Source organism: Pogona vitticeps, chromosome 2, assembly GCF_051106095.1.
Source record: "Pogona vitticeps strain Pit_001003342236 chromosome 2, PviZW2.1, whole genome shotgun sequence".
In the NCBI taxonomy this organism is placed as follows: Eukaryota; Metazoa; Chordata; class Lepidosauria; order Squamata; family Agamidae; genus Pogona; species Pogona vitticeps.
The window spans coordinates 64,083,704-64,104,174 of NC_135784.1; the positions used below are offsets into that span (position 1 = coordinate 64,083,704).

Sequence of the window (20,471 nt, forward strand, 5' to 3'; positions counted from 1 at the left end):
TTGTGGTTCCCAGCCTTGGATAACCCAGGTGTTCTTGGACTGCAGTTCCCAGAAATCCTGGCCAGCAAAGTTGGTAGTGAAGGCTTCCGGGAATTGCGGTCCAAGAACTCCTGGGTTATCCAAGGTTGGTAATTAGTGCTTTGGAAGAAGAATAAAAACATGCAAGAAATAAATTGGATAGCAGTCAAGCCATGTCATAAAAATTCAATTTTAGTCCATTCTTGTTGCTTGTTTTCACTTTCTCTGTTTTCTGATCTTTGTTTCCCCCTATGCTCTCCTTAAAGCCTCTTTTTAGCATCTTCTCTGCAGCTTCCCAACTTTCACCAATTGTCTTCCTTTCTACCTCCTTTTATTTGGCTTAAAGTCTATTATCAAGCAGCAGCCTTGAGCTTTCAGGCAAATGCATATTGTAGGTACGTAATACATATTTCATGCCCACACCTACAAATGCTCTAACATAGGTTGATTTGTAACTCCTCATGATCATCAGCTATAAACATTACACTGAAATAAATATTCTTTATAATCACTTAATGTAACTTACTGGCTCTCCTCGATCACCCTTATCACCCCGATCACCCTGAAATAAGTAAATAATATATTTTAAGAAAGATGAAAAAGTGAGCAAAAATTTGGTGTCATCTCTAATAAATACAACAAGTTGACTCTTGAAAAATAACTTCTGAAGCTGCTGTCTCTCTCCATAGATAGATAGATAGAGAGAGAGAGAGAGGGAGAGGGAGGGAGGGAGAGGGAGAGGGAGAGAGGGAGAGGGAGGGAGGGAGGGAGAAGTCTAGCAGACTTTCCAATTTGAAGTCAACAAGTGAGTTGACTGCTTTATCTTTTATTTGATTTATATACATACCACCCTTCTGGCAGCCAAGGCCACTCTTGGCGGTTTACAACAAATAGCAAAAAACAACAAAGTAACAAAATAGCAAATAGCAACATTAATACATAGGGGTGAAAATAAAAAAAATCATAAAGTGCAGTGAGGATAAAATTATAATACAATAAATACAATTTTAAGTGTAGAAAAATAAAAACATATGACAGTATGATAGAATTTATATTATCAGAGTATAGTTTGTTCAGGGAAGGTCTATCTAAATAGCCAGGTTTTTAATAGCTTTTTTAATGTGCCCAGTGAAGGGGCTGGGCGGACTTTGGGTGGAAGAGAGTTCTATAGTCATGGGGCTACCGCCGAGAAGGCCCCATTTCTAGCGGTTGTTTTCTGGGCCTCTCTCGGGGTCAGAACTCTCAGCCGCCCTGCCTGCAACAATCGCATAGGATGGGCAGGCCTAACTGGAAGGAAGCGCTCAGCCAGATATTGAGGTCCGAAACCGTTTTAGCATGGAATTATTATATATGTTCTTAATGCATTGTTTTCTTTTTGTTTCATAGGATAACTTTATAGTCTTTCAAGTCAATATATTTAGGTTTCCAAACAAAGACATAAATTTGAGACACCCTCCACAAATGATATTACTTAAGAGAATCCTTTTGCTGTTTATGCAAAGATGACAATTATTCCCCCCCTCCCCCCAGTCTTCAACAATACCTTCTCTCCGGGCCTCCCAGCCTCTCCAAGTTCTCCTGCACGGCCGGGCACTCCTGGGATCCCGGGCTTTCCAGGCTCCCCCGGCTGACCAGGTGGTCCTTCTGGTCCCCGCTCTCCAATGGCACGTCCTATTGGGCCTTGTGGACCTGGTGGGCCTTGGTCTCCCTTATCTCCCTTTGATCCTCTTTCTCCAGGAAACCCCATGAGACCCTGCAAGAAACATAGGACATATCTAGGTGGCCTCACATACGTTTTCTTCAAAGGGTGCTCAGAGGTTGCGTAGCAAAGATGCTCACCCACATTTCTCTACCCAGTGTGTGTTGCCATCGACCATCCCCAAAACCCTTCACTAAGTTTGGGGTTGCTGTTTAACTTGTAAATAAGGACTCCTTCCTTGGTCCTTTCTTTTCACCAAGCCAGGCAAACAGCAAATGTTCTCTTTTCACTGCGGTTAAAACACTGCCACAGCTAAGAACTGAACGCACACTGCCCCTGCCTTTTAAAGAACATTTTAGATGAAATACTCATATGCAGCCTATGTTATTGCTGTAACACAATCTTGACAATGTGTACCAGAGTTGGCCAGCAGTATGCATGGTAAATTTTGTGACAGTTATTTTCAAAAACAAGCAGTGTTTCAAAACTAAAAGAATTTTATTTTCAAAAACATAGAAAAGAATAAAACATTCAGAGTTAAAATCTGTCAAGGTTCTTCATCAGTCTGCCAAAAGCTCTTTTTTTCCTCCCATTTTTTTCTCTTCCTACACTTCAGGCACACTTACATCAATATACAGTGGTGCCCCGCATAGCAACGATAATCCGTTCCGGAAAAATCGTCGCTATACGGATTCGTCGCTATGCAGAACTAAAAAGCCCATAGGAATGCATTAAAACACGTTTAATGCGTTCCTATGGGCAAAAAACTCACAGTTCTGCGAAAATCCTCCATACTGCCGCCATTTTCGCTGCCCAGTAAGCGAGGAATGGGCGCGAAAACACTGCGGGCGGCCATTTTTTTAGTAGGTGGCCATTTTGGAACCGCCGATCAGCTGTTAGGAAAACATCACTATGCGAAAATCAGTAAGTGAAACAGCTTACCGATCATCGCAAAGCGATGTTTTACCATTTAAAACATTGCAATGCGATCGCAAAAACGATCGCAAAAAAACCATCGCTATGCGGGTTCGTCGTTAAACGGGGTGCCCGTTATGGGGGCACCATTGTATCTAATTAATATATCTATCCATCCATCAATCATCGTATATGTCTGTATGGATGCTTGCTTTTACACAAGAATCCAACAAGAATACACATTAGGTTTCTTCACATAAACAGACACTTCAGCTCTCTCAGCCTCTTCTAAGAACACAGATCTTAACCAACTCCTTCACACCTTTTTCTCTTAAACTCTTGACCACCCTAACTCAACTCAACACTTCAGTTCAGATCATAAACCTATCAGCACAATTCCATTCACACATACTCTTATTTCCTCCCAAAAGTTTTAATAGATTCTCTTGACAGATACCCAACCTACCACTACCAATCAAAATGAAAGAATACTCTTCAAGGAACTTTGCAACTAACACACAGAATCCTAACAGTGGTTATCTCCTACTGTTATTTTCCCAAATTTAGTAATCAGAGATATTTTAAAACCTCAAGCTACCATACTGTGTTTTATTCTCCAAATCATGAGTTTCAATATTGCAAAACCTATGAGTCCAATATGAAAAGCCCTGCACAAACCCAACAAATTATCACCAAATGTAAACATTTTGGTTGCAAAACAGTTAATTGGTTTTCTGTGCTATTTTTAGCGAACTTTTTCAGAAACTATTGTAAAAAAAGCCCATATTAATATGCTTTAACAAATATGAATTTTTCCATAGCTATTTCAGTTCTAGGTTAAATGTAAGTTTGCTTATATTGTGTTTAGGACACAACCCAGAAGAGATTAATTGTACTGATTCCATAAATCTGCCTCTACACTTTTTCTATGCAGAACCTTCCACAGTCAAAGTTAAAAGGAAAGACCTGGGACTGTAATCCTTCTGCGCACATGCTTAACCCCACCTCTTTGCCTGCAGGTCCTCTTTCTCCTGGATCCCCTCTGTCACCTTTCAGGCCTCTTCGGCGATCAGGAACTGGAAGGAATTGATCAGAACTCCCATCATAGGCACCAGTGATCTCACGCAGTAAGGAAATCTGTGAGGGAGGGAGGAACAGTGAGTTTGCTCTCTAAAGCAACAAAAAAGGTACAACCTGACCATGGTAGAAGACAAGATTTTATGAAACCAAACACCATTCCAATCCATTTGAGCCTCCATTCAAAGAAGGCAGGGAAAGAATGTATGTGGCCTTTACTGTAAGTACTTTCCAGATGACTTTTCCAAGCTGCTTTTCATGTCTACGGATAGTAAAACAAAATAATGGGGTCACTTCCATCTTTATTGTCAGATTCACTAGCCTCCATCTGTTTACTATTTATGATTTCATCTGTCTTTCTTTTAAAATAAAAATAAAAATGGCTAACATGCAAAGTATGGAACAGAAATAAGCTTTTAGAAAGGGACAATGAATGGGAGCTCCTTCCCTCTCCTGGTAGTCTCATTGCAGAGGTATATGCTAGTGAGATTTTTATATCAAGAATCTCTGGGAATCATGAGCCACATAAGACCAGACGTAGTTTATTTTGGTATATATACACCCCAGTATGTATTATTTAGACTGAAGGCAACTAACAGTTGAAGGCGAAGGGACAGAACTAAGATGACATCAGATACAGAAGTAATAAAATGTTCTAAGGCAACTAACAAGAAAACTCAAAAGTATGTTGAAACAGGTACATTTGAACTTTTCACCTAAAAACTGGGGGAGGGGAGGGGGAAGAAAGAAAACTGGCCTGTTTCCTTTGGAAGGCTATTCCATCTTTTAAGTATCATTGGGAAAATACTTTTTAATGGCTACTTTCCCTGTTTCTCACAGCAAAGAGGAGATCCTCCAAAACTATCTTAAGGCTCTGATAGGTTCCTATAAGAAAACAAAGTTCTTAAGGTATCTCTGCGTTAGTTCACTGTGGGAGTAAAACCCTAATACCAATACGTTTTCCCCCTTTGTCTGGACACTGGTCAAAACCAAGACTCCTAGATGATATACAGAGACAAATGTAACCTCAGATAAGGTAAAAGCACAACTGTTAATTCATACCTTAATACCATAGGCTTCTAGGGCACGTTCAACATTCTAGAAAAAAGGAGAAAAACCATAAGCTAGAAATGCAAAAAGACCACTGGAAATAAACTTTAAGCATAACAGTGCTGCATAATGTCCACAGTTTCTGTTGCAGATGGGATTGTTGTGTACATGAGCTTGTTCTCCACATGACATACCAGAACAAAAGCCTGGTGCCGCAGTGGTTTAATGGCTGTACTGCAGCCAAAACTGTGTTCCCGACCTGGGGTTCAATCCCAGGTAGCCGGCTCAAGGTTGACTCAGCCTTCTATCCTTCCGAGGTTGGTAAAATGAGTACCCAGCTTGCTGGGGGGGCAATGTGTAGCCTGCATAATTAACTTGTAAACCGCCCAGAAAATGCTTGAAGCACTATGGGGCAGTATATAAGCAGCACACTTTGCTTTTGCTTTGTTGTGACCCGACTGTGGCAACAGGGAGTCACAACAATGTCATTAAACTGTGCAGCTGGAAACCTACCTGCATCGGCTTTCTTCTCAAAGGCAGGAACAATAATCCACCAGTTCTGTTCAGATGAACCAATGCAATTCTTGGTACAATGTGCCATGTGCAAAAAACACAAGCACTGCTTTGTATCTTCCCACAACTCAAGCCTAGCTGCTTTTTTAGATGTAGGTAGCCTATGCTAACTGTTATAATCCTCCAGAGTACCAGCCTGTGTCATCTTCCCCTACCAGGTTTTCAAAGATGAAAACAAATATGTTCCAGGTAACTTACCGATGCTGTCCCAGGGTCTCCTCGCATCCCAGGCTCCCCAGGCCTTCCCTAGTAATGGAAATTAAAAACAGGATAAGGCTATTGTGTAGTTAAGGAAGCCGAAGTGGTACAGAGAGCACACCTTGGTTGCACCATACTTTGTACAGAAGTAATTTCTGGCAAATAGGTGGGAAAGAGGTCGAAAAGGCACCTGTGAGTACATATTGGGTAGATACTGGATTCTATGAATATGTGGGGCCGGGGGTACCATGCATAATGCAAGGAAGTCACTCATAGCAGTTCTCTCTAGAAAAGTTTAATTACCAGGATTTTTGCACTTCTTTCCAACAACTTTTTGGATTCAAAAATCCACTGGACTCCAGAGCACCTTACATCACAGAGATAAAATAGGGTTGAGCATCTCTGCTGTACCACATTACATCTGTTTAAAGGCCTCCAGTGGGCTATGCATGTCAATAACATAACTGATTCATCCCATTACCTTATACACTGTTTTTGCATGCACCACATAACCCATCACATGCTTGATTTGCTGGTGAGTTCTAATCAGCCCTATTTCCAGTATGCTTTCGATTTTAATAAAGTCCACTGTGGCTCAGGGTAGACTGTACAGTATCTGTATGGAGGTGAAACAGATCACCAAAACAGACTACATCCAGTTACAGTATAATACAACAGGGCTTTCAAGGCCAAATCCCGTCTGACAAGTGACCCCTCCATAAAGGGCTCCAACACCCAAAAGAAAAATGGATTTAATATTGTGAACTGCTTAGTAGAGGAGACAGACACCCACCTGCTCTCCTTTGGGTCCAGACTCCCCTCTGTCTCCCTGAAACAGAATGATTACATCAATATTCATTAACCACTAAATCTGTGTATAGCATTGTAAGGGGGGGGGGAATATCAGGTTTGATGCTAGACAAAATATACTGTGGGTCCTTGACTCTATATAAAGGGCATGGCGGATCCCAGGCACTGGAGCTATATAAGAAGAATTCTGCCACATGACACATCTCCTGTAAGCACGAGATGTGGGAATGGTTAGGTAGCAATCCCAAGATATCCATTTCTCCGTACACTTCTACCACAGGCACCTGATTTATTTTCTGCCCGCAAGTTCGTCCCAAGGCCCTAGGAGGACCCTTTCCCTTTCCTGTTTCAAAACAACAAAGCCCCACTTTTGTCTAAGGATCTAATATATCTGGCTAAGAAATTGGGAGAACATAACTGCTAAAAATGTAGATAGAGGTTAGAGGTGCACTGCATTAATGACCTTTTATTAGACCAAATTTAATGCAAATCAAATGTGCTTACTTTTGGTCCGGAATTCCCAGGGAGGCCTGGCAGGCTCTGAAAAATGAAAGATGGAAGAAGGGCATTAAGGAAGGATGGAAGACGTTTAGTCAGTCCTTAACTATGTAATCTCTGCTAGGACTCTCAGAATAAGGTTTCCTATGGGCATTGCAGACAAGGCCTTCACCGCAAAACACTTCTAGCATTGATTTTACTTTACTTTATTCAGAATTAAGTCCTATTTCATATAACCAAACTTGCTTTCAGATAACCCCATAAAGCCGGGATTGGCAAGTTCAGTGGATTCCCAGGGTGCAATTTGCCATCTCTAGGATCTTCTGCAAAGTCAACCAGAAATGCAAAACAAAAGAACAAAACCAAGGAAAATGACAAACGGATATCCATTTTTAAATTGTGGTTAAGCACTGCATATATAGCTCTGCAACCTACTGAAAAAGCCAATCACTGTTCCTAGAAGTCTTACAGATTCACTTTTTGTATTTGGAAAACTTTTCATTGGAGAGGAGACTGCTACTGCTATGGACTGCAAAAATAGCCTTGGAAGGCTTTACATGACCCCAGGGCCATGCTTTGTTCACCCTTTGTGTAAAGAATTCAGTCTCAATCCAGCATTGTGCAAGTCTATGTCCAGGGCTGAAACGTGGTCTTCATGCCCTAGACAGGGTGAGTGGAAGGAAATTGGGATCTCCAGCTAGATAACCAAGTGATTTGCAATAGATCAGTAAAAGCTTCAGACTCTCATTGGCCAAAATACTATTGCCAATGTAACACAAAGGTGTGACTTCTATTGTGTACTGAACTGCACAATTAAGCATGCAACAGATACTGTCCATGCGGACTTCATAACTTCTGGCAAACTGCTTCCAAAATTTAAGCTGTTTGAGTAACTAACAGCATTTAGGCCAATGACTTAAATATAGAGATCAAAAAGGCTTACCGTATTTTGTTTATAAGACACCCCTGCTTATAAGATACCCCACACACTTTTCTAACCCCCAAATTAAGAAAACTTAGTTTTGAGTATTCAGTCTCTGAGCTCAGAACGCTTGGACATTACGAGTCCCTGTTGCATCTGAGCCTACAGGCTCCACCTCCAATGAGGTGTGTTCCAACTGGTTTGTTCAGCATCAGATGACATCAGTTCCATAAGGCTTGTGACTGGAGGAAGCTGAGTCTCCTGACTGTAGGAAGCTAAGCCTTGTGATTGAAGGAAGCCTGTTTACAAAGTATGGGCAGTTTTATTCTCTCCGTGTTCTCAGCTTACTTCCGTATATTAAATGCCCCTCAATTTTTAGTGTAATGATTTTAGGTAAAAAATAGCATCTTATACTGTACGTGGAAAAATACAGTAATTTTTTTTTCTAAATTAGACTGCTAAAATCAAGAACACTTAAGGTGGGATGGGAATAGATGTGTGTATGAAAGAATGAATTCTAGTTTTTGTAATTAAATTCCTAAGCAACCCTGTGCTCAGAGAAACCTAGTCCAAAAATTCTGTCTCTGTTGTCTTGATTCATTATTTTGCACCCAAATCCAGTTGATTGATCTTAGCATCCTGTCAAAGGAAAACAATGTAGATTCCACAAAACTACATTTTGCCTGATTCAGGCCTAAGACATTTACGGTCAGTTCATTTTCCAAGGAGGTGGCATCTTTCTGCAAAACATCTATTTTTTGGGAGGAGGCTACTTACCTGGCCTGGTGGGCCGGCTAGTCCAGGTACACCAGGGACACCTGGAGGTCCTGGAGGCCCAGGAGGCCCACTGGCTCCTCGCTCTCCTTTAATGCCTTCCTGACCCTGCCAACAAAGAACAAACAGAGTTACATACAGCCCATAAGGAGCTGCCTTAGAATGGATCCATCCAGCCTACTGTCTTCTCTTACGGGCAGTAGATGTGAAGAGTCTAAGGCAGAGGTCCTTCCTATCTCTGCCCCCTGAGAGAGTTCTTAAGCAAAGAAGCCATGGACCAAATGTGACTTTCTCTATATCTGCCATACTAATGAAGTATAGCCTCCCCATGCTTGTTTCCTAGTAACCCCCCCCCAACACACACAACTCTCTTTCATCAGTAGCCTCTGATAGTAATACTTCCCACACTCTATTACCCAAATTTAGTCATGACCTATATAACAAGACATCATCATACTGGTGCCCTTGGGTACTACAACACCCATTGTCCCAAGACAGGACGCAGGGCTGGATGGGGGCATGGGGAGCTGTGATCATACATGACAGGAGAGCAGTATGCTGGGGAAGCAACTTGCGAAATGTGCACAAATGTAGTGAAGGAAGTCCCCAGGGTCAGGCAGAAGATGCCATATAATCAGCTGACATTTTAGCGAAGATAATCTCTAGGAGGGAAAATGGCAGGCAGAGAAGAAATGGGCAGCTGAAGTTGACCGTGCCCATAGCTCAGCATGAACCCCACACTTATGGGCAGTGGTCGCCACAGGACTATTTCAGTCTCTAGCATAATTACTACCGAAGTGTTCAATTGGATGAATTTGTATTTTCAGGAAAATGTATTTACCCAATGTGCAAACTATAATATATATTTGTCACTCGGAATATATAATTATTTTTCTGTCTGGCAGGACCTTTATGATTTGGAGTGCTGCCTGTAATTCAGTCATCTCAGTGTTAAAAGGACATATTGGCTATTGCTGGTACTTTAGATGAAGGAATGAATGAGAGTAAACCTGTAAGTGTGGTCAACGGTTCTAGCCATACGTACATTTCTGCCAGGTGCGCCTGCTTCACCTTTGTCCCCCTGGAAGAAGAAAACAGAGGAAAAGTCTCATGGAGATGATAACTGATCACTACAGCTCACACTTTAGTCTTTATTCACATTCCAACTCCAATTAGATCAACAGCAGGAAAAATACAGCATTAAGCTTTTGGGCACCAGAAATAATGCTCCATTACTCACACTGGAAATGCACAAGGCAAATGGTGCATCCTCCAGATCTGTTGCCTGAGACATGATGTGCATTAAAAAGGGACATTTTCCCCTACTGGTGGCATAGAATAGAATAGTAGAAAAATGAAGTTGGAAGGGGCCTACAAGGCCATCAAGTCCAACCCCCTGCTCAATGCAGGAATACAATCAAAGCATATCTGTCAGGCGATTATCTAAGTTTTCCTTGAATGAATAAACAACTTATGTACTGGTAAAACAGAATGGTATTCCCTAACAATCCATGCAAAAGGCATTAACAATAGTCTCGTACTCAAGCTACGTTTCTGGAACGAGCCTAGATTTCCATATTTCTTTTGTATTCTGATTGCATCAAAGGATCCACTTCCTTCATCTAAATCCCTTAACATATTTGGGCTAAAGTACCTTTTGAAGAGCCAGAGACTAAAATTATTGAGCTGCTTCTTTATTTTATGCACTGTGAACTCATTTCCAGAGAGTGGGTCTCTCTGGAACCATAACACTGGCATAAAGAGAGATGTGAGCGGTTTTATGAGAACTCCAAGGTTTATAGACATATTTTCAAAAAATCAGAAAAAAACAAACTAGCTATCTTTAAGAGTCCTACCTGATTGGAAAAGGAGTTCTAAGGAATCACAAAGCCCATGTGTCTGTACAGTACTTGCAAAGTACTGGGTAAAAGTAAAGTGTTCTTTTAAGGCCAGACTTGTTCAAGGGGCTCACGCTATGCACTGCTGAGGTCTTGGGACTTGCCTCAGTGCAAAGGTGGGTAGGTGAGTGGCCTGTCGAAATCTCTGACCGAGTGCTCAGCGCTCCTTAGGGAGGCTTGGGCATCACAGTGAGAAACAATCAACTACACATATTGTAAGTTTTTGTTTCATACTAAGGCAAGCCCAGTCATTTGTTGGCTCCCAACATGACTAGTTAACAGAAGGAAGCCCTGGCTAACATAATGGGAGAATGTAGGGGCCACTTACCTTCCTTCCATCTTCTCCAGGTGTCCCATCTTCACCCTGGAAAATAAAATGACAATTTGTCTTCTAAACTCTGCTTAGACACACATTCCCCAACTGTCCACTCTGCTATGAGATCTAATAAAAACTTAGCAGAATTTTAGTTCCTGACTCTGCCCTCCCCAATATGATCCCTTGCCTGTCAGGCCTGAAGCCCCACTTCTGCAGCTGGGGATGGGGGTCAGGCCCATCACTCACATTCTTCCCATTCAGACCAGGTTTGCCATCCTCACCAGGCTTGCCCTGGAAAAGAAATGTAGACTGTTAGCCAAGTAAGGGACCTTTCCTGTAGTGACAGAACAACAGGCTCCATGGATGCATAGAATTCCCGCCAGCAGAGTCTCTGGACAGCACTCCTGGCTCCACAGGGAGTGGCACACAAGGTATTATGCATGTGCTGGACCAGTCATTGCAATGCTCCAGATGTGGCCAGATGTGACTCTCTGAACAGATTCCGTTCTAGCTGGTTGTACCAACAGATCAACAGTTGTCTGTTTGACAACATTACAACTGCAATGCAACTGATCAATTGAAAATTTCTAGTACATTAGCAGTGATGTCTCCTTTTCTTTTTTATCACCAATCTGCCTTCCCTTCCATGCCATGTCTTTTTAGATTATGTGCCAAAGATTCCTTTTTATACATTCACAATTCCAACCAGTAGAGCATATTAAATAAGAGATACTGTACAAGGTGGAGCTTAAAAGAAGAACAACATCTTAACAAAAGCTTTTTATGAAGAAGGAGGATGAGAGGTACCAACCCCACCATGTGTGGGTCGTTGGTTGTGCATATATAGACCATCCATTTTGCCACATTACTCACCGGCAACCCTGGAGGGCCAGGAGGGCCAACTGGTCCAGGAGGACCCTGTTCACCACGAAGACCTGGCAGACCCTTTAAAAAAAAAAAGCTGGTGGGAAGAAGGTTCTGGTTCCAATGTAGAGTAAAAGACAACACCTTCTTCTCTAAAATACTTGGTTAACTGAGAGTTAGTAATATCACACACTAATCACTGGGGTAAATATTGTTCAGCATAAGCAAGACTGATGGGTGACTGGACTGGAAGAAGACCACCTAGAGATCAGCTAAAGGAAGAGGGGTAAAGATAGACCTCATCCAATTCAGGGTTTTCACAGTCAGCAGAAGGCCTCCGAACTGAAGAAGTTCTCTCCAGAAGAGAACTCAGAAAAGCTATTCTTCTCTATTACAATTTTCAGAACTCTGCAACTAGTATGGCCATGGGATTCTGAGAGTTATGGTCAATAATAGCGACAACAGTTTCAAGCTCTAATCAAGAGGAACACCCAGAAATTGCATTCCAATAAACCAAGGACATGGAGACAACAACAAACGACAGGCCAATAATCTGCTATGACGTCTTATGTTTTGATTGGGAAAGAAAGAATTTTGGTACTCAAAATCCATCCCCTCTGATGTAGGATTTCCATACTTACATCTCGGCCAGGTTCACCCAGCTTCCCTGGGTCACCCTAGGGAAGAAAAAGTAGAAGTAAAAGTGGACATGATTAAGAGCAAAGCATTGCCCTGCACCTCACGTTTGCTTCAAAAGAGTAAACAGTATTCCTGCAGGAAGAGTATTACAAAGAAGAATACTGTGTGGTTAACCAACAGGATAAAGTGGGCCAACAAAGGTGGACCTTGGCAGGGCTGTAAATAGATGGGGCAACCAGAGATTTGTTCTACAGCACCAAAATGTAGAGGGACCAATTATCAAGAGGTGAGTCTACTAGGAAGTATTAGGAAAAGAAATGGCAACACACACACCCCTGACCATTTCACATCCCTTTTTCTGAAAGCATACATATTTTCTTTCAAGGAGGCACCACACTTCCCCCCTCCTTTTTCTTAGGGTAACCATATCTCAGGGTGGAGTGAGTAGGAGGTGGTGCCACATTTCCCCCCAAATGCAAAGACAGCTAGTTGCAGCTCTGGAACTTGGAAACGTTGCTTTCATTCTTCAGAGTGAACAGAACTGCTTTTTTCAAGCTCTGAAAAAAAAAGGCCAGGCAATCTTAAATTCTCCGACATGGTTATTGCCAAGACTCAGGAACGTAGGGACTCTTTCACCCATGCCTGCAACTCCAGCATAGGTGTTAGCCAATATCTTTGAGGAGTGGAATGAAAGTAGCCAAAGGTCTGTGCAACTTACCCCAGGCAGGCAAAAACTATTTTATGTAGAGGTTTGGTGGGCAACAATTTATAAAGGGCAAGAACTGATGCAGCAAGAACATGTGAAAGAAATATTCTGGCGTTGTGAATATCAGAGGACAAGGAAAATAGGTTCCCATTAGTGTTTAGTGGCCCTAATATCTGGTGTCCATAACACACTATGCCATTTTTATTTATTTTATTTTTCATCTAAGATGCTAAGATACTTATGAGACTAGTACTACAACCAGCAACACTAACATCAATGTTATTTATCTGCAGCCGACAATGTGACTGCATCCATCCCCTCTGACTTTCTCTACACATATGGTTGAAGAGATGCATAAGCCAGGACTAGAAAAGGCCAACCATATCAGAAGCATAGTTAGTACTGCATAAGAAAAGGTATTCTTCTTGAGCAAATGCTTTGTATGCCATCAGTCTAATGAAGATCTAATTAATAAGTTTTTTTTAGCTTTCTATGCTTTCACATTTCTAAGAATGCTTCATTAGGCAGAATTGTTTGCCTAATGAACAAGGCCATGAAAGTCAAAACATATAGGCTGAAATCCTGTTGTTTAGCATTGTAAATTGCAACTAAAATAGGCCCATTGAATCAGTGCAGATCTGATGAACCCATGCCTTTGTAGGTTCCACAGATGTAAAGGGCCTACTCTAGTTGGTAACTTACTATGCTCAGCAACAGCCATATACTCCAATATCAGCCAATCTGCTTCGGTGGTACTTTTGATAATTTATTATATGGGGCCAAAAAAAGAAAGAAAGAAAGAAAAAGAAAAGAAATACCTGCTGCCAAGTCAACTCTCTTACTACGGATTTTGCTGTAACAGGCTACAAGAAAGCTCCACAATAGATGCCCATCTCAATCAATGTGGAGCCGTAGCAGATTGTTCTGACAGTAGTGTCACTGTGGTTCAGCTCTACCTGTCTGTCGTATTTTTCATACTCACCCTTTGGCCTGCAGGCCCTGTTTGCCCGGGCTTTCCATCGATCCCATTCCGACCATCCAGCCCTGGAGGGCCTCGGTCACCCTGAGGGAGAAAGTTAGAAAATGAAGAAGAGAGAACCCAGTATTCTGGACCGCTGGATTGTGACACTAAGGAAGTATGAGAATCATAGGAAAGATTTCTGTACTCTGGGCTAAAAACCCAAGCCAACCCAATGTTCTGTACTGACGTTACTGACCCTCTGAGACCACAGAAGAGAAGCACCACCAATGTTATGTATGGAGGGACAAGTGGTAATGCTAAGCACTCATCCAGAACAAAGAGGACTAATTTCCAGGCTTAACGAAAAAGGCCCAGGTTCCCTTTAATGCCACATTCTGTATAACATAATACACATTGCATTTACATGGGGGAAATCATAAAATAAACATAAAATATACGTTTCATAGGTTTCCATGGTTCTCATTTCTGTCCATCACCTCCTCTGACATGTGACTTAAAGTGATTGCTCTCTTACCTTCTCTCCCACTGGTCCTCGATCCCCAGGGTCACCCTGCAAAATGAAGCACATGATTATTTATCGGCTTCATAAATGGCTGTGCAACTGGACATGACGTTTTCTGAGAAACAAATAATACAAAGCAGAGTATTTTGTTCCCTTTCAAGACAGACAGAAAAAGACTCACACGAACTCCAGGGAGACCTCTGGATCCTTCAATTCCCTGAAAGAGGCAAAAAAGAGATCTCGTGGAGGGGCGACTCCTTCAACCTATGCAGACATTCCTGAACCATGTTCCAGCCAGCTGATCTTCCTACTATCTATACATGTCTTGTACACATAGAAGAACTGACTTTCCTATCTGAAGCCCCTTTTCACTTTTTCTCACTTATAACATGGTAATTACTCTTTCCTCCAAACGCCCTCTTACTCCTAATCACTTTTCACTAATTAAACACCTTCTGTTGAAAGGATCCACCAGTACCCATGCATCACCCAACCCAAGGCAGCACAAAAGTAATGACCTGTTGCTTTCATTAGGTACTTTCCATAGGTTACCCAAAGGCATGTACAGAAACATTAACAAATAGAAAACACGGTATGAGCCAATGGCATTCAGACCTCAAAATCTATTCACTGTTACTCCATTTCTATTTTCCCCCAAAGTCAGCTGGTGTTCTATTCTACACTTAGCATTATTTATTATCTTAATTTATATGTTATTGTTTTGTCCAAGGGCATCCAGAATAGCATACAACATGACATGAGATATTAAATATGTTAAACCATATAACAAACACAGCAATGTCAAGAGTGAAAAATAAATCAAGAAGTGGTGGAAACAGTTCGATCTATCTTACATCCTCTCCTGAATCCCTGCAAAGATTCCATGTTTTGCAGATACTCAGGAAGAGAGTTCCAGAGCATAAGTGCCACAACATGGAAGGATCTTTTCCTGACCCATCCAGATCAGACAGCTTTGACAGCTGGCACCCTTAAAAGGGCAATCCTGGATGGCTTCAACTGATGCAAGAACTCAAACAGGCAGAGGTGAGTCCAAAGCCACGTGGGGCTTTAAAAGGAATAACCAGCATCTTGAATTATACTCAGAAAGCAACTGGCAGTCAATAAAGCTGGTGCAGAATATACATCACATGGTTTGTGGCAGGAGGCACCTATCAGTAGCCCAAGTGCTACATGCTGTATCAGTTGAAGCTTCTAAGTTGTCTTCAAGGGTTTTCCCCACAGATAGTGAATTACAATAGTCTAATCCTGAGGTTATGTAGTGTGGGCCACCATGGCCACATCAGTCACCTCCAGACACACTGACTGACACTTCCTTTGATGCAAAGATGTACTGTAGTGTTGTGTTATACTCACCCGTTCTCCTGGCAGGCCAGGCACACCAGACTCTCCTTTCACACCTTTCATTCCATCTTCTCCAGGGTCTCCAGGCTCCCCCTGCAATAGAAACCATTATGCAGCCAGACAAGAAACACACTGGAGTCTTACTTCTTATGAACGGACCTCTGCAGAACTATTTCTGAAATATGCAACAATTTAGCTGAAGACCAGTCTGGACATGATGTTTAAGCAAACCCTTGCAATTAAAGTATTTCTATTCCTAAGTACAGGATATGATAGAGGTTTATAAAACTATGCATGTGATGGATAGAAGTGGACAGAGAAAAACTTTTCTGCCTCTTCAATGATACTAGAAATTGGAGTTGTCCACTGAAACTGCCAGGCAAAAGGAAGTGCTTCTTCACAAAGCACATAATCAAAATGTAGATACTATAACAAGATGAAGTTAATTGATGCCAATTTGGATAGTATAAAAATAGGATTAAACACATTAGTGGCAAATCCTGCTATAAATGTGTACTAATCATGATGGCTACACAGGGAAGCACTATGATTCTGTATATCATTTGCTGGGAAAACACTGAGATGGCTTTTGCCCTCACATACCACTGGGTGTATGTGTTCTAATAGGTGTTTAATTGGCTATTGTGGAAGACAGGATACTAGATAGGCATTTAATGTGATCTAGCATGACTATAGGAAGAGTGTCAGTGTGGATTTCCTATCCAATGGAAATAACAAAAGAGGCACTTTGTTTAAGACCACAGAAGAGGAAGAAAGGGTTGAATATCTCTCTCTGTATGTGCTATGACAGTTGTAGTTGTACTATCCCTCCCCCACCCAATGCAATTTTCTTAAAAACAACATCCTGTACATTGAATGCAAATGCATATTTAATGTAAGATTTAGTTTGGGCACCAAGCAAATAATCTTTTCACTGGGAGTGCTCTTGTGCACTTTCATCCCCCCCAAACATATCTGTAGACAAGCAGCAACAGTATTTCAACGACTATCACCAAGAGGATGCTGGAACCTCATAGCGGGATTACCTTTTCTCCTTTTTGCCCTGCTCCAGCAGCTCCCCCACCAACCTACAGAGTACAAAAAGGAAGGTACACATGAAATGACCTGCAGAGTCAAAACAAGCTACTGGGGTTTGGAGGGAAAACATTGGACTTACTGCCTGGCCTGGAGGTCCTGGCTGACCCTGCATCAGGGGAGGAAATCAGAAGAACAAAGATTAAAACATAGTATTTTCACAGTGTCCAGGGCATGTCTCATGCAAGAGCACATAAAATAACTCATGCTCATTAGGAAAAAGAAGGGCAATCCCTGATGCACACTCTATAAGATACACATGTAATATCTCCACAAGGCATGTGAGAAGTTCTGGTTTACCTCAGAGCATAATGCTAGGAAGGTCAGGTGCTCAGAAATGGCTAGCTAAGCCTTTCATTCCTGTTTTATTGGTGGGTTGATTTATTAATTTATATTCTGCCTTTCATCAACGACAGAAGTTAAGGTAGGCAGCTCCCATCAGCAATAGCCAGCAGTGACAGTGATCAGAGATGATGGGAGCTGTGGTCCCCTCAGGGTGGCCTCAGATTCTTCATACTGTTCGAGGCAGTAACCAAACTTATACCTCCTAGGTTTCAGCAAAGCTGAAGATTGTAAACCTTCAGACAATAGCCTTTCCCCCAGAATCAGAACAAGTAATATTAAACATATTCTTGCACAATTTCCTTATATTAATATAATAAGGATAACGGGTACAGCAGTTCCACCCACAGTGCCAAGAACCCTTGATATCTAAAGCAACTGATGGCATTAAAAAGTGACACCGTGTATATGCCAGGGAACAGAAGGGTTGCAAGGAAACTGGCAGGCCACAGAACTGGAGCAAAAGAGACTCCATTTGCCACTGCAGATACAAGGAGAAGAATCAGTGCACAAAGCCAGAGTGCACAAGCTCAATGGATCAAGAAGCCAGTCCATATCCCACCAGGGGACAGCACTCTAAAAACAAAACAAAACTGGAAGTGGCCAGAAGGGTTTGCATATTCCTGCCTTGCTGGTCTGCAATAAATAAGATGTCTTCTATAGCCTCATTCAGTAGTACAAGTACTTACGTGCTAACCCATTCTAAGCTAGAGCAACCCTATTTCTGGCCCTTGTCTCAATAAGCAGACTTTGGCAGTGAACACATGGGCATTTGTCCTGCTGTTGGGCACACTGTGGGGACAGGATGATTTGCTTTTTTTCTGATGACCAGATGATGCAAGTGCCAGTACAAACCAGCTTGCCTCCAGAGTGTTTCTACCTGCACCTTTCTGGGTCCTTGTGTGTGGGGGTACTGTTTTCTAGGTGTGCTGCTTGCTTTAGGTGTGGATGGGATCACCCTGTTTTGGTTTATTTCCAGCATGTGTGATTGCTGGAATCAAACCAAAGCAGATCTTACAGCTTCAAATTTCCCTTCTACTTCCAATTTCACAACATCGTTAAGTGGCTTAAGAAGACAATTTATCACTTCATGATACTGGGAAATTTAAAAATTATTCTGCCCTTCCTTGGAGCAGAGGAAGGAAGCAAAAGTTTTTTTTAAAACTCTATGCACTACACCTCTAAGGAAAAAATTAAATTGAATGCTTCCTCCCAGAAAAGAGGAGGAAGAGGAGGGAGCAAGGAGGGGGGTGTTGTTTTCTTAAGGGAGGTAGGCCAAATAGGGTCATTTGAGGTGTGTATGCTATGTAAATGGAAGGATTGCACCAAATGGCATACCAGACCACTCTGTACCCTTAAGCAGCTCTATTTAGCCTGATCCAGCCCACTCCAATTGAGCCATGTAGCCAAGCCCATAGACTACCTGAAGGACTATTTAGTTTTTTTTTTTTTAAGGACTCTGAAATAAGCAGCCGGGATGGCAACACTACTCACGGGATCCCCTCGGTCACCCTTCAGCCCTGGTGCTCCAGGACTCCCCTGTAAAAGGAAGAAGAAATATGGTGAAGACAAGGATAGGTAGCCAGGTACAGCAATAGATTCTAAGGAAAGGTACACTCACGTTTCTTCCATCTTCACCTGGGTCCCCTTGGTCTCCCTTCTCGCCAGGGGGCCCTCGGATTCCTGGGAGACCCTGTGATATTAGACAACAACAACAACAACACAGAATATAAACATGCAGTCATTTTCCTAGTTATACTCAAGGAAAGGTAGGGGCCCCAATCCCTTGACTAAATGGGTGGGACTAGATGGAATATCCAGACAATACAATGAGAAAACATAAGGCTCTTAAAGGTAAGAGAGCTATGGAATACAAGGTTTTTAATCCCTGGAGAGCTAAGAGTCTTCACATTTGTAATCAGTAGGTTATAAAACTTCTAGCCACCAACCCCATCACCACTGCTGATGAAAATAGCTACTCAGGGGCAGCTGGGAGGAGGAATGCTGTATGATACAATATCTACACTTCTGAAGCCTTCGGTATAAGAGAGTTGTACACAAGGAGATGGCAACAGTGCTACAAACCAAGAGACCCGTATTAGCTTAAGTCACTGAGCACAGCTCATGACTGTCTCCAGCCATTTCTGTTCTCCCTCCATGTGCGATAACTGGGACAGTGTTGTCCACCACACTTACCCGTAGACCTCTCTCTCCTGGTCTGCCAGATGGACCTGGTTCACCCTTGGAAAAGGAGGAGAAAGAAATAGAATATTGCAGGACTAAGTCAAATAAAAAAATAAACAAAGTAATTTTTTTTAATGACAAAAAAGGAAGCGTGCCAGAGTACATAACAATCACTTACTGGGGTTCCTTCTTCTCCTTTGTCACCTCTTTCACCCTAAAAATAAATTATTCACAGCAGTCAAGTTACTGATGATCAAACAATCTCAACAGGTCCTATGATTCATGTCTCAGTACCAAAAGTGAACTTGCTTGTTAAAACAATATCCTTGTCCCTCCGTGCACAATCTATGGTAACAGATCAAAATCTCAAACGCAGTCTACATGTGATGCATCCTTGGCTCTTCTGTCCTATGGAATCATATAATCTGTTGTTGTTGTTTTTTTTTTTAAAAAAAAACTGGGATCATCTAGCCCAATCTCTAGCTCACGGCAGGAGCTACCGGATAATGCAGGGTACAACTACAGCATCTCTGGCAGATGGCCATCCAACTGTTGCACATATACTCACGAAAAACAAACAGACTCTGCAGAAGAAAGACTTAAGTCAGGGGTGAAGGAACACTCTCTTCCAACCTAAATCGAGGGAGAGGCAGCACCCTGGTGTTTTTGATTACTACAAGAAGGGAGAAACCTGACTCCCAGAAATTATGTGCTAATCTTGCCATGGCAATTCTTCAAGTTCTCCATGGAAATCAAGCCCACACAGCACTGCCAATATCGTCATAATGGAAACCAAGTAGCCCTCCTCCAGATGTTGTTAGACTGCTGCTCTTATTGATCTTAGCCACAGTGGGCAATGGTGAAAATGATGAGAATTGCAGTCCAGCTTCATGCCACATATTCCCATCTTCAAGCACACTTCCAATATTTCTTGGCAAATGTTCTACCACCAGCAAGACTGCACTTACAATGCCACTTCCATGTTGCCTAGAACACTGGTCTCTAGCTGATGGGCCCACGTTCACTGGGCTGTAACTTGGATTGTAC

The 20,471-nt window shown here is 42.1% G+C and overlaps 1 protein-coding gene across 7 annotated transcripts in view; it reads right to left on the bottom strand.

Moving 5' to 3' along the window:
• The window catches only part of COL7A1 (collagen type VII alpha 1 chain), a 156,062-nt gene that overhangs the window by 53,047 nt on the left and 82,544 nt on the right, over positions 1 to 20,471 (bottom strand). For all 7 annotated transcript variants that reach the window (XM_072989560.2, XM_078385263.1, XM_078385265.1 and 4 more), the window contains 23 exons: positions 19,603 to 19,638; positions 19,437 to 19,481; positions 18,862 to 18,933; positions 18,735 to 18,779; positions 16,981 to 17,007; positions 16,850 to 16,891; positions 15,816 to 15,896; positions 14,623 to 14,658; positions 14,454 to 14,489; positions 13,940 to 14,020; positions 12,254 to 12,289; positions 11,622 to 11,693; positions 10,995 to 11,039; positions 10,761 to 10,796; positions 9,580 to 9,615; positions 8,538 to 8,642; positions 6,845 to 6,880; positions 6,324 to 6,359; positions 5,531 to 5,578; positions 4,772 to 4,807; positions 3,638 to 3,769; positions 1,562 to 1,771; positions 545 to 580 (listed from right to left, as the gene is read on the bottom strand). In XM_072989560.2, coding sequence (XP_072845661.2) covers positions 545 to 580; positions 1,562 to 1,771; positions 3,638 to 3,769; positions 4,772 to 4,807; positions 5,531 to 5,578; positions 6,324 to 6,359; positions 6,845 to 6,880; positions 8,538 to 8,642; positions 9,580 to 9,615; positions 10,761 to 10,796; positions 10,995 to 11,039; positions 11,622 to 11,693; positions 12,254 to 12,289; positions 13,940 to 14,020; positions 14,454 to 14,489; positions 14,623 to 14,658; positions 15,816 to 15,896; positions 16,850 to 16,891; positions 16,981 to 17,007; positions 18,735 to 18,779; positions 18,862 to 18,933; positions 19,437 to 19,481; positions 19,603 to 19,638 — 1,365 coding nt within the window. The remainder of the gene's footprint in view (positions 1 to 544; positions 581 to 1,561; positions 1,772 to 3,637; positions 3,770 to 4,771; positions 4,808 to 5,530; positions 5,579 to 6,323; positions 6,360 to 6,844; positions 6,881 to 8,537; positions 8,643 to 9,579; positions 9,616 to 10,760; positions 10,797 to 10,994; positions 11,040 to 11,621; positions 11,694 to 12,253; positions 12,290 to 13,939; positions 14,021 to 14,453; positions 14,490 to 14,622; positions 14,659 to 15,815; positions 15,897 to 16,849; positions 16,892 to 16,980; positions 17,008 to 18,734; positions 18,780 to 18,861; positions 18,934 to 19,436; positions 19,482 to 19,602; positions 19,639 to 20,471) is intronic.